Raw genomic sequence first — 19,939 nt, 5'->3', positions numbered from 1 at the left:
GCTGGCTTCAGAACTAGGTGTAGACCAAGATGAACCTTGAAATCCAACATAGATCTTGGCAAATATGGTAAGATCTTTTACCCTTATCTTAGGGTAAGAGGGTGTATTATAAATTTTAATATACTGCAGAGTGCTTGGTTTGTAAATGGACACCTCTTGCTGCTGTCTAGATAAAAGTTGAGTGCAGTAATTAAAACAAGTGGGTCCCTCTGTCAGCCAGTTCTCTGAGATAGTGGCAGCTAACAGGGAATATCTTACATAGGAAATTATACTCTTGCACTAATAAAATGTAAGGTATGCTGTAATGTGAAACTATCTCCTGCTTGATTAGTGGTATGTGTTCAATATATGGAAGGTGCTGAAAAATCTTCAAGTATGCCATCTCCCTAAATGCACTGCATTTTATGCATAGCATTAATCTGTAAACTGATCAATTAAGTTGAATCTTTGTATTTTAAGTATGACAAAAGAATGAGTCTTTGCATATCACCAGTTTGTAGGGAAGCTGTCCTCAGCTACTGAAGTGGTATGCTTACTAAAACTTGATTTTTCTTTTTTATAGTATTTTTAGTTCTTGAGCAGTATAAAGCAATGCAATATGCAGAACCATGCAGTATGAAATCTTGGTTTGAAATGAAGTCCTTAGGGGAGAGTGGATGGTTAATGTTTTTGATGGAAATCAAACATGAATAGGGATATTGAGGATGAAGAGTGAAGCACTGTGCTCCAGGACAGGCTCAGTCAGACTTGTCAAGTTACCAACAATTAACTCTTATGTTCAGCTTGTGGCCTACATTTAGTTTTAACTTTTAGTTCACCATTTCCCAAGTACTAAAACTGCAACCAGATAGGAAGAGCTGTCACTAGCTGAGTGTTGGCAGAGACAAGGGCAAGTAGAGAATGCATTTTCTTTAAAGTATAAGATATGTCAATTATTACTTCTAAGCTAGATGCTGGAATGAGTAACATGTATATTGCTCTCACCTTAGCAAGCCAGGCAGAAAATACTTAGGAGCCTGCTTAGAAAAATTGCCTGATGATCCCAAGTCTGGAAAAAAACCCCACATCCATGATGGAGACACTAAGAACAAGAGTTCAGCTGTATAGGAGTACTTCTAAATGGATTGGTGACTTACATGGCCTCTCACAGCTTGATGCAAATACAACTCTCCTGGCAAGTGTGTAACAATACTCCCAGCACCATTTTCTTGCATTAGGGGTTTTTGTACTCATCCTCTACAGGATCTCAGAAAAGTCTGCAGAAAAGTTTTCTCTGGCATACAAGAACCTTGAAGAGCTAGAGTCAAGCCAAATTCACTGGAAATGCTTAGAAGACTGAGGTCTGTCTTCCTGTGTATATCTTGCTGAAAGCTGTTGCTGCTGTCAGACAAGCTTTTAAAAGTCTGAGCTGTTTGAGCTCAGTCTGCTGCTGAGCAGCCTACTGAGAGGAAATGGTTATAATGGTCAATAGATAGCTGTGTGATAGAAGCTGGACAATTAACTCTTAGCACACACAAATAGTTACGGCTTTATTTGTTAACTCTCTACCTTTCCACAGGCCTTTCAATATTAATGTGCTAAATGTATTAAACCTAAGTTGCAAATGCTAATTTTTCTGGGAGGTGAAAGATTAGGTTTAATATGACTATACAGCTGCTAAAATCACAGTAGAGGCAAAGGAAAGCAAGTTGGTTAGTTGATGGTTTAATGCTCTTGAGGAGCTGGTTACTCTATTCCAACCAGTCCTTTACTAAACAGAATGTCCCAAGTATTGGGACTTGGGGGTAAAAAATATCTGGGGGTAAAAAATATTTATGTACCCTAACATTAGTTTGTTTCTTTGCAACTTTAAGTGATGTATGTTTGTTGCAATCCCTTAAGCAGGTATTCAGCCCAGTACTGTCTAAAATAATACTCTAACCTTTCCTTCCCATGTTTCTGTAATTATACATTGTATGTCAGCCCTTTTCACAAGGGAGCATTTTCTGCCTTATGCTAGTATAATTTTAAGTCTGATGTGTCTGTACTTTCCCTGGGCTTTTGTCTTGTGCTCTGGATAATGCTTTGGTAATATGACTAAGAAAGTGTCTAAGAGCCCATATGTGCTATAGAGTGTAATGTGTTGGAAACTATTCTTAATGATGTAGGATTGAAAGATGGCTCTTGCTGTCATGCGAGTGCATGTTACAGCCATTGGTTAGATCCCCCAAAAATTAAAACGACTCCCTTCTCAGTCCCATAAAAAGAAGGTTTCCAATACTTCCCCCTCCAGCTGTTTTCACCGGCAGTTGGCATTTACTAATGCCCATTTTGCCGGGGTTAGCCCTCCTTCTCTGTTCAGGCCGGGCCATTCCCTACAGCACGGAGGCCTCAGCACATACTGGAGACAGAAGGGCTCTTCCCATGAGCAGCGGAGCAAACCTCTCACCTGGCAAACACTTCTCCTACCCTCCTGGGCATGCATGTTATTTTCTCGCCCAGCCGCAGCCCAGGGGCCAGGGCACCCTTGGTGTGCATTTCTTTATTGTTCAAGGGTTCGTTACTTACAAAGGGCTGAGTTGCCTGAGCCAACACCCAATCCTGGAAAGCTGAGCAAGGATGGTCCTGGACGAGCAAGACCCCTAACCACTGTCAAGGAACTCCATCTACTTCTTAAAATATTGTTCTTTTGCAAGGTTTCACACTGTTTTGGGAAGATGATGTGTGTGTTGCCCCAGAACTTGTACTTTTCCCTCCGTGCCGCGGGGGTATGCTTCAGCCTCTGTGGAGGTGCGTGCGGCTGTCCCTGGCAGCCCGGCTGCTTCTGGCCTCTCCCCTGCCTCCCTCCCGGCTCCGGTTAATGCCGGGCTGCGGGGAGAAGCGAAATGACCGAGGTCAGTGTGCCGAGCACCCCAGTCTCCGCCGGGCGCGTTCCGGCTCCTGTGCGCGGCCAGCCCCGGCGGGCCGCAAGCACCGCCCCGGCGGGCGGTGCGAGGGACGGTGCCGCCCGGCCGCTCTCGCCTCCCCGGGCCGCGGCGGGCCCGCTGCCGCCCTCCCCCGGCGCCGCGGCGGGCGGGAGGATGGAACAGGGGCTGTCCGCCATCACCCTCTACTGCGCGCCCGCCGCCGGCGCCATGGAGCCCGAGCAGGTGAGCGGGGCCGGCGGGCGGCACTCCCGGTCGCTCCGGGCGGGCGCTGGGGCCCGGGCGCAGCCGCTTCCGGAGGGGGGCGAGGCCGCGGCGGGTCCGGCCGAGGGGTGGGTGGTGGCCGCGGCCTGACCTCCCGGGGGTGTGCGGGGGTGGTGGGAGCCCCCGGTTCCCCGCTGTGGCGGTGGGGTGCAGTGGCCCGGCCGCGGGAGACGAGGTCTGTCTGTCAGCCAGTCTGCCCTTCCATCCAGCGCGCTGTAATTACAGTCAGCGCGGCGGGCACGCGTGTCTCCGGTGTCTCCTGCTCGTCGGCGGACAATGCCTCAGACAAACGAGCCTGATGAATATTAAAGTCAGACAGGTTTCCACTTCCCTCCGCGCTGTCAAGTTGGCGAAGGCGTGGGAGGTGTTCAGGGACAGCAGGTCTTAATTACACTGCAGCCCGGGCAGCTCGCCTGTCACTGCCGCGGCCGCTCCTCGCACCGGCCTCGGCTTCGCCCTGGGTGTTGCAGGCGCTGCCGCTGCCCCTTCACCGGTTATGGTGCCTTTCCGAGGCTTGTTGGGAGGGTGTCTTTTCTAATAGTCGTCCTCCGGGTCTGTCATCTCGTTGTCTTTTGTTTCAGAAAGACTCAATGCTGTTTAATTTCAGTTGAAACAGAAGGGTGGAAAGTCAAACAAGCAATACGAAAAAACCCGAACCACCCAAGCCTGAACAACCCCCCGCCCACCAACCCTAGCCAAAAAAAATTATCAAAAAAACCAGTAAAACAGTCAAGATAGCAGGGTAGAAATATTTTTCAATAGCTATTACCAGCATTCTAGTGACTAGCAGTACCACGTCAGTAGACCTGTGCATATTGAATTACTCATCTTCCTCAGGGAGAGTGGACTTCACACACTTTATAGCTTTGGGTCATAAGCTCTCACAAGGTTAAAGGATGCCAAAGTGAATAGCCTGATATCCCTATTACTTTTTGCTTTTCTTCTTTGTCTTCCTGTGTGAAACTTTATGTTATTGCATCACCTAATATTGCTTGTGTCAGCTCTCCCTGCAGGTGTCCAGGCACACCTTATCCTTAATTGTAGTTTATTTATTTGGGCATTTTATATGTGAATTAAAATTCTGTTGTGCTGGGTATTGTATCAACACTGTCAAAAGATGCCCTGCTCTCTCTTTGTTTCTGGACAAAGGGTGAGATAGAGTGAGTATAAAGAGGGTAAACATGAACATGAGTTTCAGATCCTGACTGCCTGACAGACAAGGTTTGTATGTGTGCCATAAAGCCAAGAAAAATCCCAAGAGGGCATTTAAAAGAAACAGGAAGTCGCTTTACAGTGTTTACCGAGTGCCTTAAGAGTGTTAGCTGGTGTGCCAGAAGCACAAGAGTGACCAGCCTTGGTGTCTAATAGTTGCCAGAATAGAAGCCAAAGTAAATACTTCTGTGACGTGGGGACAAATGCTGAGTCTTTCAAGACCATATAATATGCTAGAGAAGGAGGAGCCTGTGGAAAAAAAATGAGGTCAGAAACTTGACTAAAGCCATGCACTAGAAGAAAGATCTTTTTAAAAAAACTTCCCAAATTGGAAAAGAAGATCAAATTTGTTAAGGAAGATCAAAAGTATAAATTTTCAAACAAGAAATACTGTAACATTTGAGCTATAAAGTGAATCTAGCTGATAGCTCTAGAATAGATCTCCATTACCACAGTTTTGGACAGATAAAATTTATTGGTGCTGAACTTCCTGGTCGTACCTGGGAGAGCTGGCTTTTATTGGTGCTGAGCAGGTAAAACTTAAAAGGCCAGTGTTGACTAAAACCCACACTCAGGTTTGTTGACTAGGTAATAACCAAAACAACAGCTGATACTTTATTTTATTTGTTAATGTAAGACTAAGGGAACCAGATTCACTGTTCCTTGGTGAATCCTTACTGTCTTGAAGTACTGCATTTGTCTGAAATGTTGTAGCAGTACCAGCTGTGAAGCTGCTTACTGTAGGTTGTGTGAATGTGGGATGGGTGTGCAGGGAACTAAAGCTTGCTTTTTAAACTTGAAATATTAAACAACATTTTTAAAAAGTTAAAATATTTTAAGCATTTGCACTAAATGAGCCTAAATCAGGTAAAGAGACTGTGCTTTTAAAGGAACTCTAAGGAGGGGCTGACATTGCTTGCTGTTATTAATCACAGTGATATTTATGATGTAGTGTTTGCAAGAAACAGTGCTCTTCAGTACTGTGACTAAATATAAAAACAGTCATTGTACGATGCCAATAAAGGAGTGTGGAATGTTCATAAAAAGCTGATTCCGTGGTGCTTTTTGCACAAGAAGATACAGAACCCCGTCACGGGAAGTGGCACCTGCTTTTATAATGCCAGCAAGGAGTGCTCCCTGTGCTCAGGTTGCTTCACTGTTTTCAGCATTTGTGTTTCGTGTCTTGCTCTGTTCCCAAGACTGATAGCAGAGAGATTGCACTGGGCCCCAGACAGTCAGTTTGGTCTTTCTACATGAAAATGTCATTCTGCATGAAAATACAATCCTGTTTCAGCTGAATTACCCCATTGAAAACTTGCTGCTGGATTCTGCTCTGCTCCTCCAGGAAAAAGCCTGAAATGTGCCACCATGGCTTGAGAAATGCTGGGGGAAGCTGAGATGACTTGCAGTTTTGAGAAGCGGTGGTACAGGGCTCGGAGAGATGATGAATGAGTGCGCTCCCTCTCCACACTAGAGCTCAGCACGTGATCTTTACCTTCCCTCCCTCTTCTCTCTGGGCATGAGAAGAGTCTGTGGCTGGAATGAAGGAAGCTGTTCTGCTCCCCGTGATCCCCTGCTGCCCCTCTCTCCCATGCCCACAGTCTTTCCCAGCTAACCAAGCCTGCTTGCCTTGCAAAGCTGTGTTGTGTAATCTAGTGTGAGAGATGGGGAATGGTGATGGTGCACTTGCAGTGATTAAGGGATGTCTTACAACTGTGTGATAAAGCATGTATTTTTATTTATAATTTTGAATTGTGCTCTGTGGAGATCATTAGGTCTGTATAGGGAAGAAGTTGGAAATTGGAATGTGCCCATTTTATGCAACCTGGATTCTGCACACACTATGCATGTCATTCCTTATACAGTTTCAAATTACATGAGCTCGTGCATTTTTAAAAACCTTCATGGTACATTAAAAACATGTGGTTGACATTTCCTAACCTCTGTGGCCTTCTCTACATGACAGAAGTGTTTCCAGCAGTTTTGTGCATTTATTGCAGTAGCCTCTTAAAGCTCTACCAAGATGAAGGCTCTGTTTTGATAGCTGCAATACAAAATCTTACTAAAGTTCTCTGTGGGCAGGAGTGACTAGCCTAAAGATTTATTGACTGGCCTTTGAATTAGAAGTATATATTCATAATGCTTGTGACCGAAAGACTGCATTGTAGCATTCAGCAGCTGGAAGAACACAGCCAGACATTGTACTTCTCACTTTGTATGTTCTTAGCCACAAAACTAAGTGTTGTCCTTTTACCATGGTCCCTTGTACTAGTCATGGTTACTGATGAAAGTCCCCAGGGGCAGATTCCTTGGTGCATCTTTTTAAAGCTTGAGCCTGGCTGCTTAGTTATTCAGTTCTCTTTTGTGCTAGAGGTGTCTGTCTGAACTTGCAAAGAGGTGGCTACAGCCTATGAGCTTCTTGATTAATTTCATTAGATATTAATTCCAAACCCAACAATACTTTTAAATATTAAAATTTATGTGCTTACCAAATTAGTTAATGAAACGTGCCCCAACAAGAAACCTTTTTGTTACTTTTAGAGAAGGGATCAGTTTTAACATATCTGCAAACAAGAATGTTTCAGTCTTTTACCTACAGGCAAATGTCTTCTAAATGTCCACTGGATATGATAACCAATCTAAAATACTTTTAAAATCTCATGAAGTTTGTTAAGGGGGAACTTTCCAGTTCCAGAAGCGTGTACTTGAGATAATGATTTTTTTTTTTCCTTTATAGCAACTTTCAAAGGGAGATAGTGGCTTTGAGAATGTGGAGCTGGGTGTCGTAGGAAAGAAAAAGAAAATTCCAAGGAGGGTTATTCATTTTGCAAGTGGAGAAACAATGGAAGAATACAGCACAGATGAAGAGGAAGATGAACAAGAGAAAAAAGACCTGTTGCCACCTGTAGATCCTGTAGGTATTTTACTTGATAAATTGCTACTTCTGGTTTACTGGGTAACAACATTTTATACTTAATTTTTTGTGTCATAAATCTGATACAGTCTTTACTATTATAAATTCTAATAATTGGATTGGCTTAAGGGACTTAGAAATCTTTGAAAAGTATTCTTGGAAAGTTTTGTCCTGGAGTTCTCCTCCACTAAAGTAGCCTTACTAATTAGAAATGGGTTTAATTTCTTCACAGTTCTAGTTTGTCTTCTCCAGCACGTCCCTTTCTAATAATATTTGCCTGGTATCTCCTTGATTTGTACTGTTGTTTTAAAAAAAAATGTTGCAGGGGAGACTTTTTTTTCCTTATGTTTGTTGACAGTGGAGAGTTAAACCTGTAGTTTAGGGTTACCATGCCAACAATCCAGATTTTAAAGGACCTGCCTAGTCCCTGTAGGTAATGTTCATCTGTCTTGTAAGCTATTGAGATGTTGCTCAGCCTGTGAATGGAGTTTCCTTTTATTGGTCCAGATTCCAGTGAAGTCTCAACAATTAAAGCTGGTTGTGTGCATTGTAGCTGCTAAAATGCATTTTTCTTTTTGTAAATGATTCTGGATCTATACTTAGAGGTAAAATGAAATATCTAATCTGTTTTATTCTGTTGGCCTGCCTGATGAACTATTTTGCAGCGATAGTGTGATTGCAAAGCTTACAGCTGCATGTGCCAACACCAGCGGCAGCAGCTCCCCACCCTCTGGCAGTCAGTCCCAGAGAAGATCCACATCCTGCTCTTCATCTCTCCACATGCCCAGTCTCATGTTTCTTTTATGACAACCCCAGAAACTGGTGTCCCAACCACCTCTTCTCTTACCCTTGTACAACAATCCTGGCCCCAGTAAGTTGAGTCTGCAGTCCTATGTCCTGCCTGCTGGTGGAGCTCTCTTCTTGGCCCTCTCTGTGCTTGGGTGCCACTGAGGTGGAGACTCCCAAACCGGCTGGATCCTCCCTGATACGCTGGAGTGTGGTCAGGCAGCCAGGAGCCAGGGCTTCATGCAGCAGCTAGTCCTGCCTGGTTGCATACTGAAGGCAGACACTGGTGTAGAGCTGCTTCTTCCCATACTTCAGAGTCCCTGCATGTACAGAAAACAGCACCCTGCTTTCTACTTGACATTGCTGTTGAAGAGACTCCTGCACCATTCTTTCGGAATCCATAATTAAGAAATGTTGTGGTCAAAGCTTTCTATTTACTCTCCAGTAGTAGGCCCTGTATTTATTAATATGTGTATCCATCTTGGGAGAGCTTGGCTTTCTTGAAGGGACTGAAGGGTTTGACTTTCTGGTTATGCTCTTCTGAAGAAGTGGTGAACCATAAGAGGTTTGCTTTGACTGTCAAGCAATACCTCTCTTCCCCTCTGTAAAATGCATTTATTTTGAAGAAGAAAAAAGGTGGATTGAGGACTAAGTTCCAGTGAGACTATGGGAATTTAGCTGGGATTGGGGTTCCTAATGACTCACAGGTTAAGCTGTTGCATTGCGTTTTGCATGGATTGATGGCAGTGCTCTCTTTCTTGGCAGGAAGTTCTTGTATACAACAAAAAATGACATTAGCCTGATAGCAGGTAGGATATTATCAGTATAAAATACACATGAAGTTTATAGTTGGAAAAGAAATGTATTGTAGTCACAAACAATGAGTAAAGTGTTAAGCTGCCTTGCTGGGTACTAGGGTGTTTTTTTCCTCCTTAAGGATCTTCTCAAAGAAATGCAAGAAGTGTGAAACTTACTGACTATTATGGTAATGTTCAGGTATCTTCAGAGTGAGGTCTGTTCCCCACTAGGCAGTCATGTCAGATACCTGTGAATGTCTGAGATACTTTTTTTCCCAATTATAATGAGCAGGGAACAAGTTGTGTATAATTTTTTGTGCCATTTTCTGACAGTCGAGGAGTTCTGTGGTGGTGCAGTGATGGAAGGCTCACGAGCCTTGGTGTAGGTGTTGTGAGGGCAGAGACATGCTCGCTGCTGTGCAAATGGACACTTATCTAAAGAGCCCTCAAGTATGCACAACAGCCAGAAATGCTGCATGATTGTTCCCCTCCTTTCCTAATACCGATTTCTTTTCTGAATACCAAAAAGTATATTGTATGGTGGAGTTAAGATTGTGTTATTCTCCTTTCATAGTTTATTAAATCCTTAATTTTGAATACACTTTTTAATAAAAGGACCCCCCAAACTACCAGGAGTAGTTTATTGTGAAGCACACTCTACCTTATTATGTATTGCTTTTTACCTCGGACAGAATGAACTTGATTAGAGCAGGGGTTGCCATTAAGTGAGGTTTACTTTATCTCCTGCATGCTTCATGTATCCCAGCTGAGCCAGACAATTGAAGAAATGTTAGTCCAAGCTGAGCTTTGATGTTTTAGCCAACAGCTGCTTTTAAAATGTTTTTATTGTAGGATTTCTATAAAAGCAATTAAATAGTCTGTTTGCTGAGACCAGCATGTCTAAAACTTGTTATCTCAGTTGGGATACAAAAACGTATGTTGCAAGTAATAGCTGTTTCTGGACCAGTTTATTTTTAGAAAAAGCACATTTAGTATTTTGAATAGAACTTTCAAGAAATTTCAAAGCTGTGCTGTTATTAGCATCCTGGCAGCTTTTGAATGAGTTTAAGGGAAACAAATATTTTGCTGTGTTGTAAAGAAATGTCTTAAGTACCTTGGTTTAATTGTCTTTTAGAGCTAAGCAGGCAATGACAATGTGTTTCTTACTAAGCAAAGTAGTATGTATATATCCTGGTAATACCATAGCCAGAGCACTTGGTGGGGTGGATTCCTATTATTCATAACAAAACAAATTCTCAAAAAGAACTGGGTTTTAAATTTTCTTTGAAACAACTTCTGGTGCTTCTGTCGGTCAGCACTCAGTTCATTAACACTGTTGGACTGGGGTGTCCATTCTATTATGTTTTATATTTTTTAATCCAGAACACATTATTTTTTAGATAGTAGCATTCAGTATTATCTGAGTGTTCTCACATTGAAATTCAAATGCTTTAATAGCATAAATGTATTTTTGATTCTTTTGTCCTAAAATGTAGATATTTGCACTCTATATGTAAATTTGCTTTTGTCTACCAAAACTTTATTTTGTATTAATTAAGAAGATAATCCTTCTGTTTATCCTTGGAGGGACACCTGGTGGTGCAGCACTTTGCTGCATTCACCTATTAGATGAATAGGCAGAAGGTGGAGTGTAAGTCTTCACAGAGGAGCTGTAAGCAACATGACTGTTGGTGTGATAACCTTAGAATTCATCCCGAGAAGACATCTGCAACAAAACTCCAGGAGAGATTTAACTTTATTAACCTTCAATGCTCAGAAAGATTGAAACACAACCTTGCAGGAAGGTTATCTTGATATCCTGTAGTCACAAGGGCTTTAACTTCAAATAGAAAAAAGTCTTCTCTTGAGGACCGTCCAACTCTGATTTTCTCTAACAATTTGGGGATGAAGGAGAAAAATAGTCACTGACCAAGTAATAACTACTCATAATATGGTAGAAGCTCTTGATGGAGGATGGTATGCGTGTTCCTGATCTTGTTTTCACTGGCTTGTCCTAGATGTCACAGTTTTACGTGGTGCATACGCTAAAGAACCTATTATAGCAATGAACAGGCAAGGATTAAACTAATTAAAAATGTATCTTGGCATGGTAATCAATGAAAAAGTATCTATTTGGTGGTGTATATTAACTACTGAATACAGGATTTTGTTTTTCTGAAATCAAGGAAATTATTATTTTTCTCATTTTGCCATTTTCTCTGACAAAAAGAAACCCTACATACCTTGGAAAATTTAAGTGTTATTAGGGCTGAAATCTGCCAAAAAAAAAATATATATGGATTGTTTAGGAACATGGTGCACTCAGAAATTCAAGGGAACATGTGTGCTCCCTTTGGCAGCCCCACAGTAGGACACAAAAGCCTGTTCTGTTATTGAACCAGAGGCCTCTTGGTTTTATCAGTGATTGAATCCATTATGTTCATTCCTATTTAAATTAAAATTGTACATTAAGATTTTTTGTAATTTAAAAATCAGTTGTCAAAACCATTGTGTTTTCCATTTTAACAACAAAATAAAGTCAGGGTAGCTGAATAATATAATTAAACATCATAGAAACGTATACTAAAGAGATGGATTGCAGGAGAAATACAGTAAACCAGTGTACTGTGTTTCATACTGTCCCTTGTTCCCAGTCAAGAAATACAGTACTGCTGTGTCCTTGAGTTGATTAAAGACTGAACATTAAGGCTTCTCTGGCTGGCCAAAGGAAGCTGAAATACAGTATCTGGGTATGTGGTTGTGTAGGTCTGTAGGACCTGACTTGGGTATGGTTTTCCAGTTTCCAGCTCAGTGCATTAAAGCTACTTCACAGGCAAGGATTAATTTGATTAATTTGTACTGAGCCATTACTTAACAGCCCTCTTCATGTCACTTGAACAGTTCCAGTTTCCCCAGTACCAGTTCTTGCCTCATATCTGCCATTTCTGCTTCCATCTGAGGTGCTCTGGGAAGGCACCCAAATTTACCCTGAGGAGGTAAAGGGGGAATGTGTAGAAAAAGAAGGTGACTCCTTGGATGCGTTCCTTTGTTCCTGGTTGTTCCTGGTGGTTTGCTCTCCGTGTCATCTCCTTTCTCCTGTTGAATTTCTGTGGAGTAGCCTCTCCCATGATTTTATATTGCCTCTTGAGACACTGGAAAGAAAGTTACCTTTTAAATTGAGGGGTCTGGCAAAGCCTTGCTTGTCAGGGATGAGGAAGTGTCTGGTTGGGCTTTGTCAGAAAGCAGAGGTTCCCATGAAGCTGAACTTAGAAGTGCTTCTAATGTACCAAACTGATTTTTAACTGTGCTGGGGGAAGAGTAGAAATAGAACCTCTGTGTCTGCCGAGCCTCAGCTGTTACCCATGTTTGTGTTACCACAAACTCGTTAGAATGTTCTGGGTCTGAGTTTCTTCTGTCACGTTGAAGTTCAGCTTTGTCTTTCCACTCTGAAATGTTACGGGGGTTCTTGTAGCTTCTTTCTTACAGCACACAGCAGGCCCTTGTTTGTCCTGTGCCCTGCGTGAATGCTTTTTAACCCTGTCACCTCATCATGAAGGATTGTACAGAGCCCTGTCAGTGCCATTATTTGCACCTGTGGCAACAAGCTTTTCCAGCACTTTTTTTGATTTCTTCAACTGAACAAACTCCTCGTTAGCCTGTCTGCCAACTGAGCACATAATCAATGAGCTGGAGGTGCTTTTGTGTGAGCAGGATAGCAGCTGATTTTGCTTACACTTTTACCTTGGCAGGACATTTTCCATATCCACTGCCAAAAATATATAACATCTGGCTTTTTGTCAGCCTGCCCAACTTGAGTTTCTGGCTTGACAGACAATTTCTTGCTGCAGTGATTTGTAGAGACTATGCTTGGAAAGCACCAACGTCTGGTAGCTTGTGTACATGCATACTGAGGCCATACCAGCTAGTTTCTGTAGCTGTATTATTTACAATAATATTGGTTGTTCCTGTACAGATATCTATTAAATAAGAAAATAGAAAAAGGTTACTACCAAACAGTTCTTATAGAAGTTATAAATACTTACGTATGTGAGTAGAGCTAATGTGTTTCACGTAATGAAAGCTGACACTTCTAATTGCTACGTTCCAGAAGAAAGTACTTCTACAGAGATCTTTTCTGGGGGGAAATACGTAACAAAGAGCTTGCTTGAATACAGCAGCCTGTTAACTATAAACATGTTTTGGTTCACTATGAAAGTTGAATTTGCCTTTTCACAAAAATGAAAGCCTACAATTTTTTTCCTCTTTACCTTGGAATCTGCTTTTCCCCTTTTCCTTTTTATTACATGGTTTTGTTTGGGGATTTTTTTAACCGATACAGTTTCTTCCCTTGATGAAAAGCATAGCCTGTGCATGCCCATTATTTTATAATTAATTTAATTCTAAATCTTTAATTTACAATGTGTGTGTGTGTATATATATATATATATATATAAGTATCAGTTTGTCTGGAGGCTGCAGTATTTTTCCTGTAGCTGTGAATACACACCACAGTTGTGCAAAGAGCAATTCCCCTTCTTTGTCTTCCCGGCCAGCCCTTCCTCAAGAGTCTGTACCCCTCCACAGCAGCACTCAGTCCATTCACCCCATCCCTGGGATCATGACGAGATCCTACCCCTGCAGCTGCACACAGATCTCCAATTCCTCATGTTTATGTTGTGTGCCCTGGTGTGGAGGCTCTTTGGAGACACTTCCTCACTCACATGCAAATGCTTGAGGTGACTCCACTTGAGCCCTGTTTTACTCATCTTGTGTTCCTCGTGGTTCACATCACCCCCGGCGCTTTGCTTGGCAGCATCTCCACTGCTCCCTCAGAGCTGTGGTAACTCTCCTCCTCCCTCGGTTCTCCTGGTTTTGTTTTTCAGGTGCAGTTTCAAGGGATAATTCCTATCTGGTTGTAAATGTTTGAAAGCAGCCTCTTCCTCAGAGGTTTGAAGGTTTGGTTTGATTTTAAACAGTCATTTGCAGTTCAATCATTATTGTAATGAGAGACTACTTTGTTACCTCACTTCTCCTCTTGGCCTGATGGAATTCAGAATGTTGTGGAGAGCTTTTTCTAGTCAGGGATTGAGTTGGCTGCTTGTCATTTCCCAAGTCTGGGAGCAGGAAACAAAAAGCAGTGAAAGAAATTTTCCCAGAGGTAAACCATGGCTATATTTATATCTTGTGGTGATACTTTTCTTCATTTGTCTGGTCTACACTTATTTTAAAGCAAAAATATTGTAGTAGCTGGAAAACAAGACATTGCAGGTGTTTCTTCTCAAGCTGTTTGAGGTTTTGCATGTGTTATTTTGTGCCATGAACATACAGCTGTACGTATTCATACTACTCTTGTTCCTGCAGACAACACTCACGTGGGGACCCTACTTGTGGTTTCACATGCTGCGAGTTGCCACATCAACCTTATCAGGTACTGCTTTATTTAATTCTTGGGTAAACCAGAAAGGGAATACTGAAAGTCACAAAGTGATGTTGACAGACTGTAAATCATCTTTGGGTTCTTCTACTTGCTGTTTTTTCAGAAGTATGAATCAAACTGTACTTAATCTGTGGAGATGTACTCTCTTGCCTTAGGCACTTTTAAAAATTTTTTTTTACTTTCCATCAACAACCCTTGCATGGAAGAATGACTGGAAAATACCCTTTTGATGAGCACTTCTCCCCCTTTTTCTTCGTATGGAGATAGGTTGGTGTTGGCAAGGGAATGTATCAGCTTTCTGTTAGGTTTTGTATGGAACCATTCTTTGTGATGTTACCTGAAAAGAATGCTGGCTGGTGTGACTAAACTGACAGTTTTTCTGAAGACAACTAGAAATTATCCCAAGGACACACCCAGTTGTGTGGCGTACGATGAACTTCTGGGGTTACAAAATAAGCAGGACTATTGTCAAGGGTCTTAAACTCACTGCACAGAAATTTGTATGACTCATGGACCTCTTAGAATTTTGCCAAGTTTTAAAAATGCTTGTCATAGTCTGTGTTCTTTCCAAGGTGTAAAGTATCTTTATTGGCTTTTTTTCCGCAAATCTTACGGAGTTTTGAATATTTTAAAATTTTCTGGCAGTCTGTTGTATTAGTTAACCTATCTTTATTTTTAGAAACACTTTTTCTCTAATGTGCAGTGTAATTAAATTCCTTGACTCATCTGTTCTTCATACGCAAGGGTAGGTAATGCTGTCCTTTTTTCAGAAGTCCTTTATGAATTTGAAGGTCAGTGCTTTCTTCTTCGCCCTTCATTTTTGGCTCTTACATTTGTAATTTGAACTGGTCTTTTGCCCAATGCTTGGGATGCCGGGATATCTGTAAAATTAGTTATTGTGAATGTTCATTGAAGTAGTCAGTTGCTAACTATTAACTTTTTTTCCCTGAAGATGACTAACTCATTTGCTTCCTTGGGGCAGATTTACAATTTGAAGTGCAGTATATTTGACTTCTTGATTGCCTTTACTCAACCAGTGCTGTAGCCATCACCACGGTAGAGAAACTGAATGACACAAACTTCCCCCTGTTCCATACTTTTGACTGTGCCCTACCTGTTTTAGCAAAGTAGCACTGAATGTAGCCTACAGCTTGAAAATTGAGGCAGCTGAAACATAAATATTTTATTAATCCATTAGTACGCAACACAGAACATTGTTAAAAGTGACTTGAAGTATGCTTGTATCAATAAATACTGTCTAGTTTGCTAGTACCACTAGACTGAACTGCCAGTACAGCTGGTACCCATGTACTTTTGTCTAACCTTAATTTTCAGTTGAAGTTCAGCTCAACGCTTACCCTTTAACTGATTCCTAGCAAAACAAACTTAGATCCAAAGCTGAAACGAGCAGAATTCAAACACTACCACCATATATATTTTCATTGAATTTCATATCCTTCTCCTTTTGTTCATTCTTTATCCTAAAGAACAATTATTAGTATATTCAGCTAATAATTACCTATAAGGAGATTAACCTCACAGATTTTTGTTTTATTTTGTGAGTGAAGTAGGACTACAGAAAACCATTCAGGAAAGATGGTGATAATTTTTATAATAAAACTGTTTTTAAGAATTTTCTTCTAGATCCTAATCATATGTAAACCTCTCTTTATTTTTCAGTGTGTGATTTCCTGGGAGAAAAGATTGCATCTGTTCTGGGGATAAGCACACCAAAATATCAATATGCCATTGATGAGTATTACAGAATGAAGAGAGAGGTATGTGTGAGAGATAGGGTTCTTGCACTCCCTTTTCTCCCAACTTTTCTTTCCTGGTATTCTAAAAAATAAAATTTTTATTCTAGCATTAAAATGAAGCTTTAGATCCTCAATTTCAGCTTGTCTCCAGTTTTCATTGGATGCATGATTAACAATTTTTTATCCATCAGCCTTTTCTCTCCAGCTCATCAGTCTTAGAAATGGGTGGGTCCTGACCTCTGCTCTGTTTCTCTTGTACAATTCATTTTCAAGTCAACACTGTGACAAAGTTGGATGGACAGGGGCTGAACACTGTAGAGGTGGCTGCTAGCAATACACTTTCCAGCTGTAAAACTTGTTCAACACAGTGTCATGGGTAAATTGAACACAAGGTTACCATTTGTTCTAAAGCATAACTGGACAACACTGATAGGTAGCCAGTGCTTTCGGCAAAAAAAACCCTTAAAAATCTTCAGTTAGAAGAGATGAAAAACATATTTAAAGCTTTATTAGTTATTTTTTTTATTGAGAGCTGAAAAAGCTTTAGAGGAGGCAGACCAATCACTATTGCTATTAACTAAAACTGCTTATCTAGGTATGTGTCTTTTTTCTGTGTTTAACAAGGTTTAATCCTTCACTTTTGGTGATTTTTTTTTTTTTCCATAATGGGATTTCTAGAATGTACCTCATCTTACAATCAACTGTGACTGTTTTCTAGTGGAACAAATGTCCTTGCCTTGTAGTAGCAACTGGTATGCTTTTATGGAAAGGCTTCAAGTTAATCTAAGTAAGTGGTAAATAGTAAATAGTAGCATATGAATCTGGTTATCTCTCTTCAGGAGGAAGAGGAGGAACAGGAAAACAAAATGTCAGAAGAAGCAGAAAGACAGCATCAGGAACAGCAGAACAAGCCACAAGCTGAAGCTCCTGTCCAGACAGACCAGCCTGGAGCAACAGCATGCTCTTCATTCGTGAATGTAAACTTTGAAAGTGAGGGAGATTGCCCGCCCATTGCAGAAAATAAAGAAGATGTAGTTCCTGTCCCTCCTTAAGTGTAAAGCTCTGTATAATGTAGGAAATAAGAACTGTCAGGTGTCACAATCTGCCTATAAACAGGAAAAATAGGATTATACTTGTTCAGTGAAATACAACTCCTACCATTCTTATTGATCAGGAGAGAGCTAGGTGATGTCTGTTCAGTCTGTCTGCCTAATAAGGCTGAGGCATTCTGCCAAATTGGCACTTCAGTTAAAATGAAAATTGCACTACAAACATTTGGTCTGAAATTGAATGTGTGAGCTAAGTTCTGTGTAAAGCAAGTAGAAATGTCTTTTCTTTGAATTGCTGTGTCTCTCAACACTTGTGGATTGCAGAGGCAGTGCTGTTTCCTACTTCTAAAAAACTGATTTGCACATTGTTTGCAACTCAGCTCTCTATGAATAGATTAATAGGAATTAATATCCTGTAACTCAAAAGTAATTATAATAGAGTCTTACTTCCCCTATTTATTGTCACTGTTGTATGCATGTATTTTTTTCTGTTGTTAACACAAGAGAAAAATGTTAGATTTAATGTTAATTAGATTTAAGGGTCCACTGACTTTTTTTTTTTTAAGTAAAGAAATTCCAACTTTCCAGGAGGCTATAAGCACCCTTAAGAACTTAGGACAAGTACCACCACTCTTGGAGGCTAATAGTGCTCAGCTGCTCCATGCAGTGCTGTAGCAAAGTTCAGAACTAACATCAGTGTAGGATGTTCTCACTCCTAACCCAAGAATTAAGAGACCCGTGTGCTTAAATGCATGCTCTCAATGGTCCTGGAAAGAAACTAAAGTCTTGCTAAATTATGTTAAGTGCACTGGACACTCTATGTAGTACCAGTCTAGAACTATGAACTCTTCTGGACATCGATTACCCAATTTAGGAAATAAAGAGAGGTTTACGTATGATTAGGATCTAGAAGAAAATTCTTAAAAACAGTTTTATTATAAAAATTATCACCATCTTTCCTGAATGGTTTTCTGTAGTCCTATTTCACTCACAAACATTAGGTTACTGTACTTCAGTAACCTAAACAAACTGTGTCTAATATTAAATTACCAGGAAGGGATGTACCACTGCAGGTGGTTTTCACCCTGTAAGCACAGAATACATAAATAACTGGAAACAACAAAACCAAACTTACCACTCTTTCCTTCTCTTAAATAATGTGTTGTGATACTGCACTTGGAACAACAGAAATTTTTGTCTAAATGAAGTGCAGGTAGCTCCAGAGCAAATAGCAATTAAGGCTCTTTTAGTGCAATGACTGTTGCACCTGTAGCTTGTAAAAGGTGAATGGTTTACTTCGCAACAGTCAGATGTCATTGCCCCAGTCATTTTCTGTGGACAACTGTTGCAGGCAAAGGAGCAGAGAACCTGCACTAGTTAGTTAGCATGTAAAACAGTACTTCTGTCCTTGAGATTTCTAAAAAAAAATTTAAAAACAGTCTTCAGCAAAACTGGGTTGTTGGGTATCATGACGTGTCCCTGGCCTTGCTCCCACTGCCAACTGAGGAGCCTGATGTAACACCACAGGCCAGGTAACTTGGCTCTTAGTTTCTGGAATGGTTACATATTTCAGATGACCCTGTGCCTGAACCAGTGTCCTGTACAGCACAAACTCTTCCTCTCATCTGTCTGTGGCACTCCAGCACCACAGAAAAGCTAAGGAGGAGGATTCAGTCTTCAGCTCTAGGCCATCTATTTAGATACTCCATTCTTTGCCTTTTCTGAATTGTAAGACCGAGGGTGCTGACCACTGTGTAAAATCCCTCCTTAGCCCTGAACATCTGCAAGAGACAGCTTGGTTCAACACCTGGGGAATACACAGAAAATGAGCTTGTTCTCTTATGGAGTTAAGAGTTCTCTTAAGAGTTCTTAGAGCGTCAAAGAAAGAAAACCTCACATAGCTTGAGTAATACCTTGACAGCTGGAGAATACTTTGCTTTTCTTCCAAGAAATTAATGTCAGTTGGTTTTTTTATCTCCTTTCCCTACTATTTCTTGCGTAACAAATGCTCTCACTGCCTTCTTTGTATAAAATACTGTATTACTCACTGTGCCTTAACTTAATCCTTCCTTTTTTGCAAACTGTATGAAAGTGGTTACTTTCATATTGGTTTAATTTTTCTGTAAATGCATTAATTGGTTATTTTATATTTAATATAATTTTTGAACTGGAAGTTGGCTATGGATTTTCCTTTAAAACTGTGTGGTCTTTGAAACTTTATGCCTGTACACAGGTGTGCGTGGCTGTTTACTGTTGTCATCTTTACTAAGTCACACATCGTGGTTGAATATTCAGGCACCAGAATTCAAAATATCATTTTACCCCCACCCCTTCCTTAGACTCTTGTGTAGTACTCTGTGTTCAGCACTACCTCAAACTAATAAATCATGCAGAATTGCAAACATTTCTGGCCTGGAGCTATTGTAATTCTGTCTGAAAGTTGAAACATTTCTATGGCTTTCTTAAGGATTAAGGGACTTTCGCAGCTCTAACTACTGCTGTAGCTCAGTTGTACAATTAAGATAGATTACATAAAATACTTGCACAGGAGGTTAACTTGTTGAAAGCCTCTGTACAGGTGTTCGGATTGTTTGGATTACTTTTAACTAGATCTAAAGCTAGTGCAGTTTTATTTCTGTTAATGAACCTCTTAAAAGTTAGGTGTCCAGTTATTTTAATTTTTAATTTACTTATCATTCCTGTTACACACTTAAAGCTGGTCATGCATAGAAGAAAAAGTCCTAAATTCTTTACTTCTTACTGAAAACTACTGCTTTCACAACAGAATGTTCAATGGTGCTGTCACTAGAGGAAGCCATA

The 19,939-nt window shown here is 40.8% G+C and overlaps 1 protein-coding gene across 1 annotated transcript; it reads left to right on the top strand.

Moving 5' to 3' along the window:
* Nucleotides 1-2,849: 2,849 nt before the first annotated feature.
* Nucleotides 2,850-19,523, top strand: FAM177A1 (family with sequence similarity 177 member A1). The gene is made up of 5 exons (XM_032113293.1): nt 2,850-3,128; nt 7,117-7,293; nt 14,238-14,304; nt 15,994-16,091; nt 16,910-19,523. Exons 1-5 carry the CDS (start codon nt 2,865-2,867, stop codon nt 17,120-17,122), a joined length of 819 nt encoding a protein of 272 aa, XP_031969184.1. The 5' UTR covers nt 2,850-2,864; the 3' UTR covers nt 17,123-19,523.
* The last annotated feature ends 416 nt before the right edge of the window (nt 19,524-19,939 follow it).

This window comes from Corvus moneduloides, chromosome 6, assembly GCF_009650955.1.
Source record: "Corvus moneduloides isolate bCorMon1 chromosome 6, bCorMon1.pri, whole genome shotgun sequence".
Lineage (NCBI taxonomy): Eukaryota > Metazoa > Chordata > Aves > Passeriformes > Corvidae > Corvus > Corvus moneduloides.
The sequence above is the reverse complement of the archived record's forward strand: the minus strand, read 5'-3'. Positions and strand labels throughout refer to the sequence as shown.

Excerpts from the sequence above, each read along its gene's own strand:
- FAM177A1 (XM_032113293.1), top strand. The coding sequence starts at position 2,865 with ATGACCGAGGTCAGTGTGCCGAGCACCCCAGTCTCCGCCGGGCGCGTT. Across the intron at positions 14,305-15,993 it reads TGCCACATCAACCTTATCAG|TGTGTGATTTCCTGGGAGAA; the intron begins GTACTGCTTTAT and ends TTTATTTTTCAG. Across the intron at positions 16,092-16,909 it reads ATTACAGAATGAAGAGAGAG|GAGGAAGAGGAGGAACAGGA; the intron begins GTATGTGTGAGA and ends ATCTCTCTTCAG.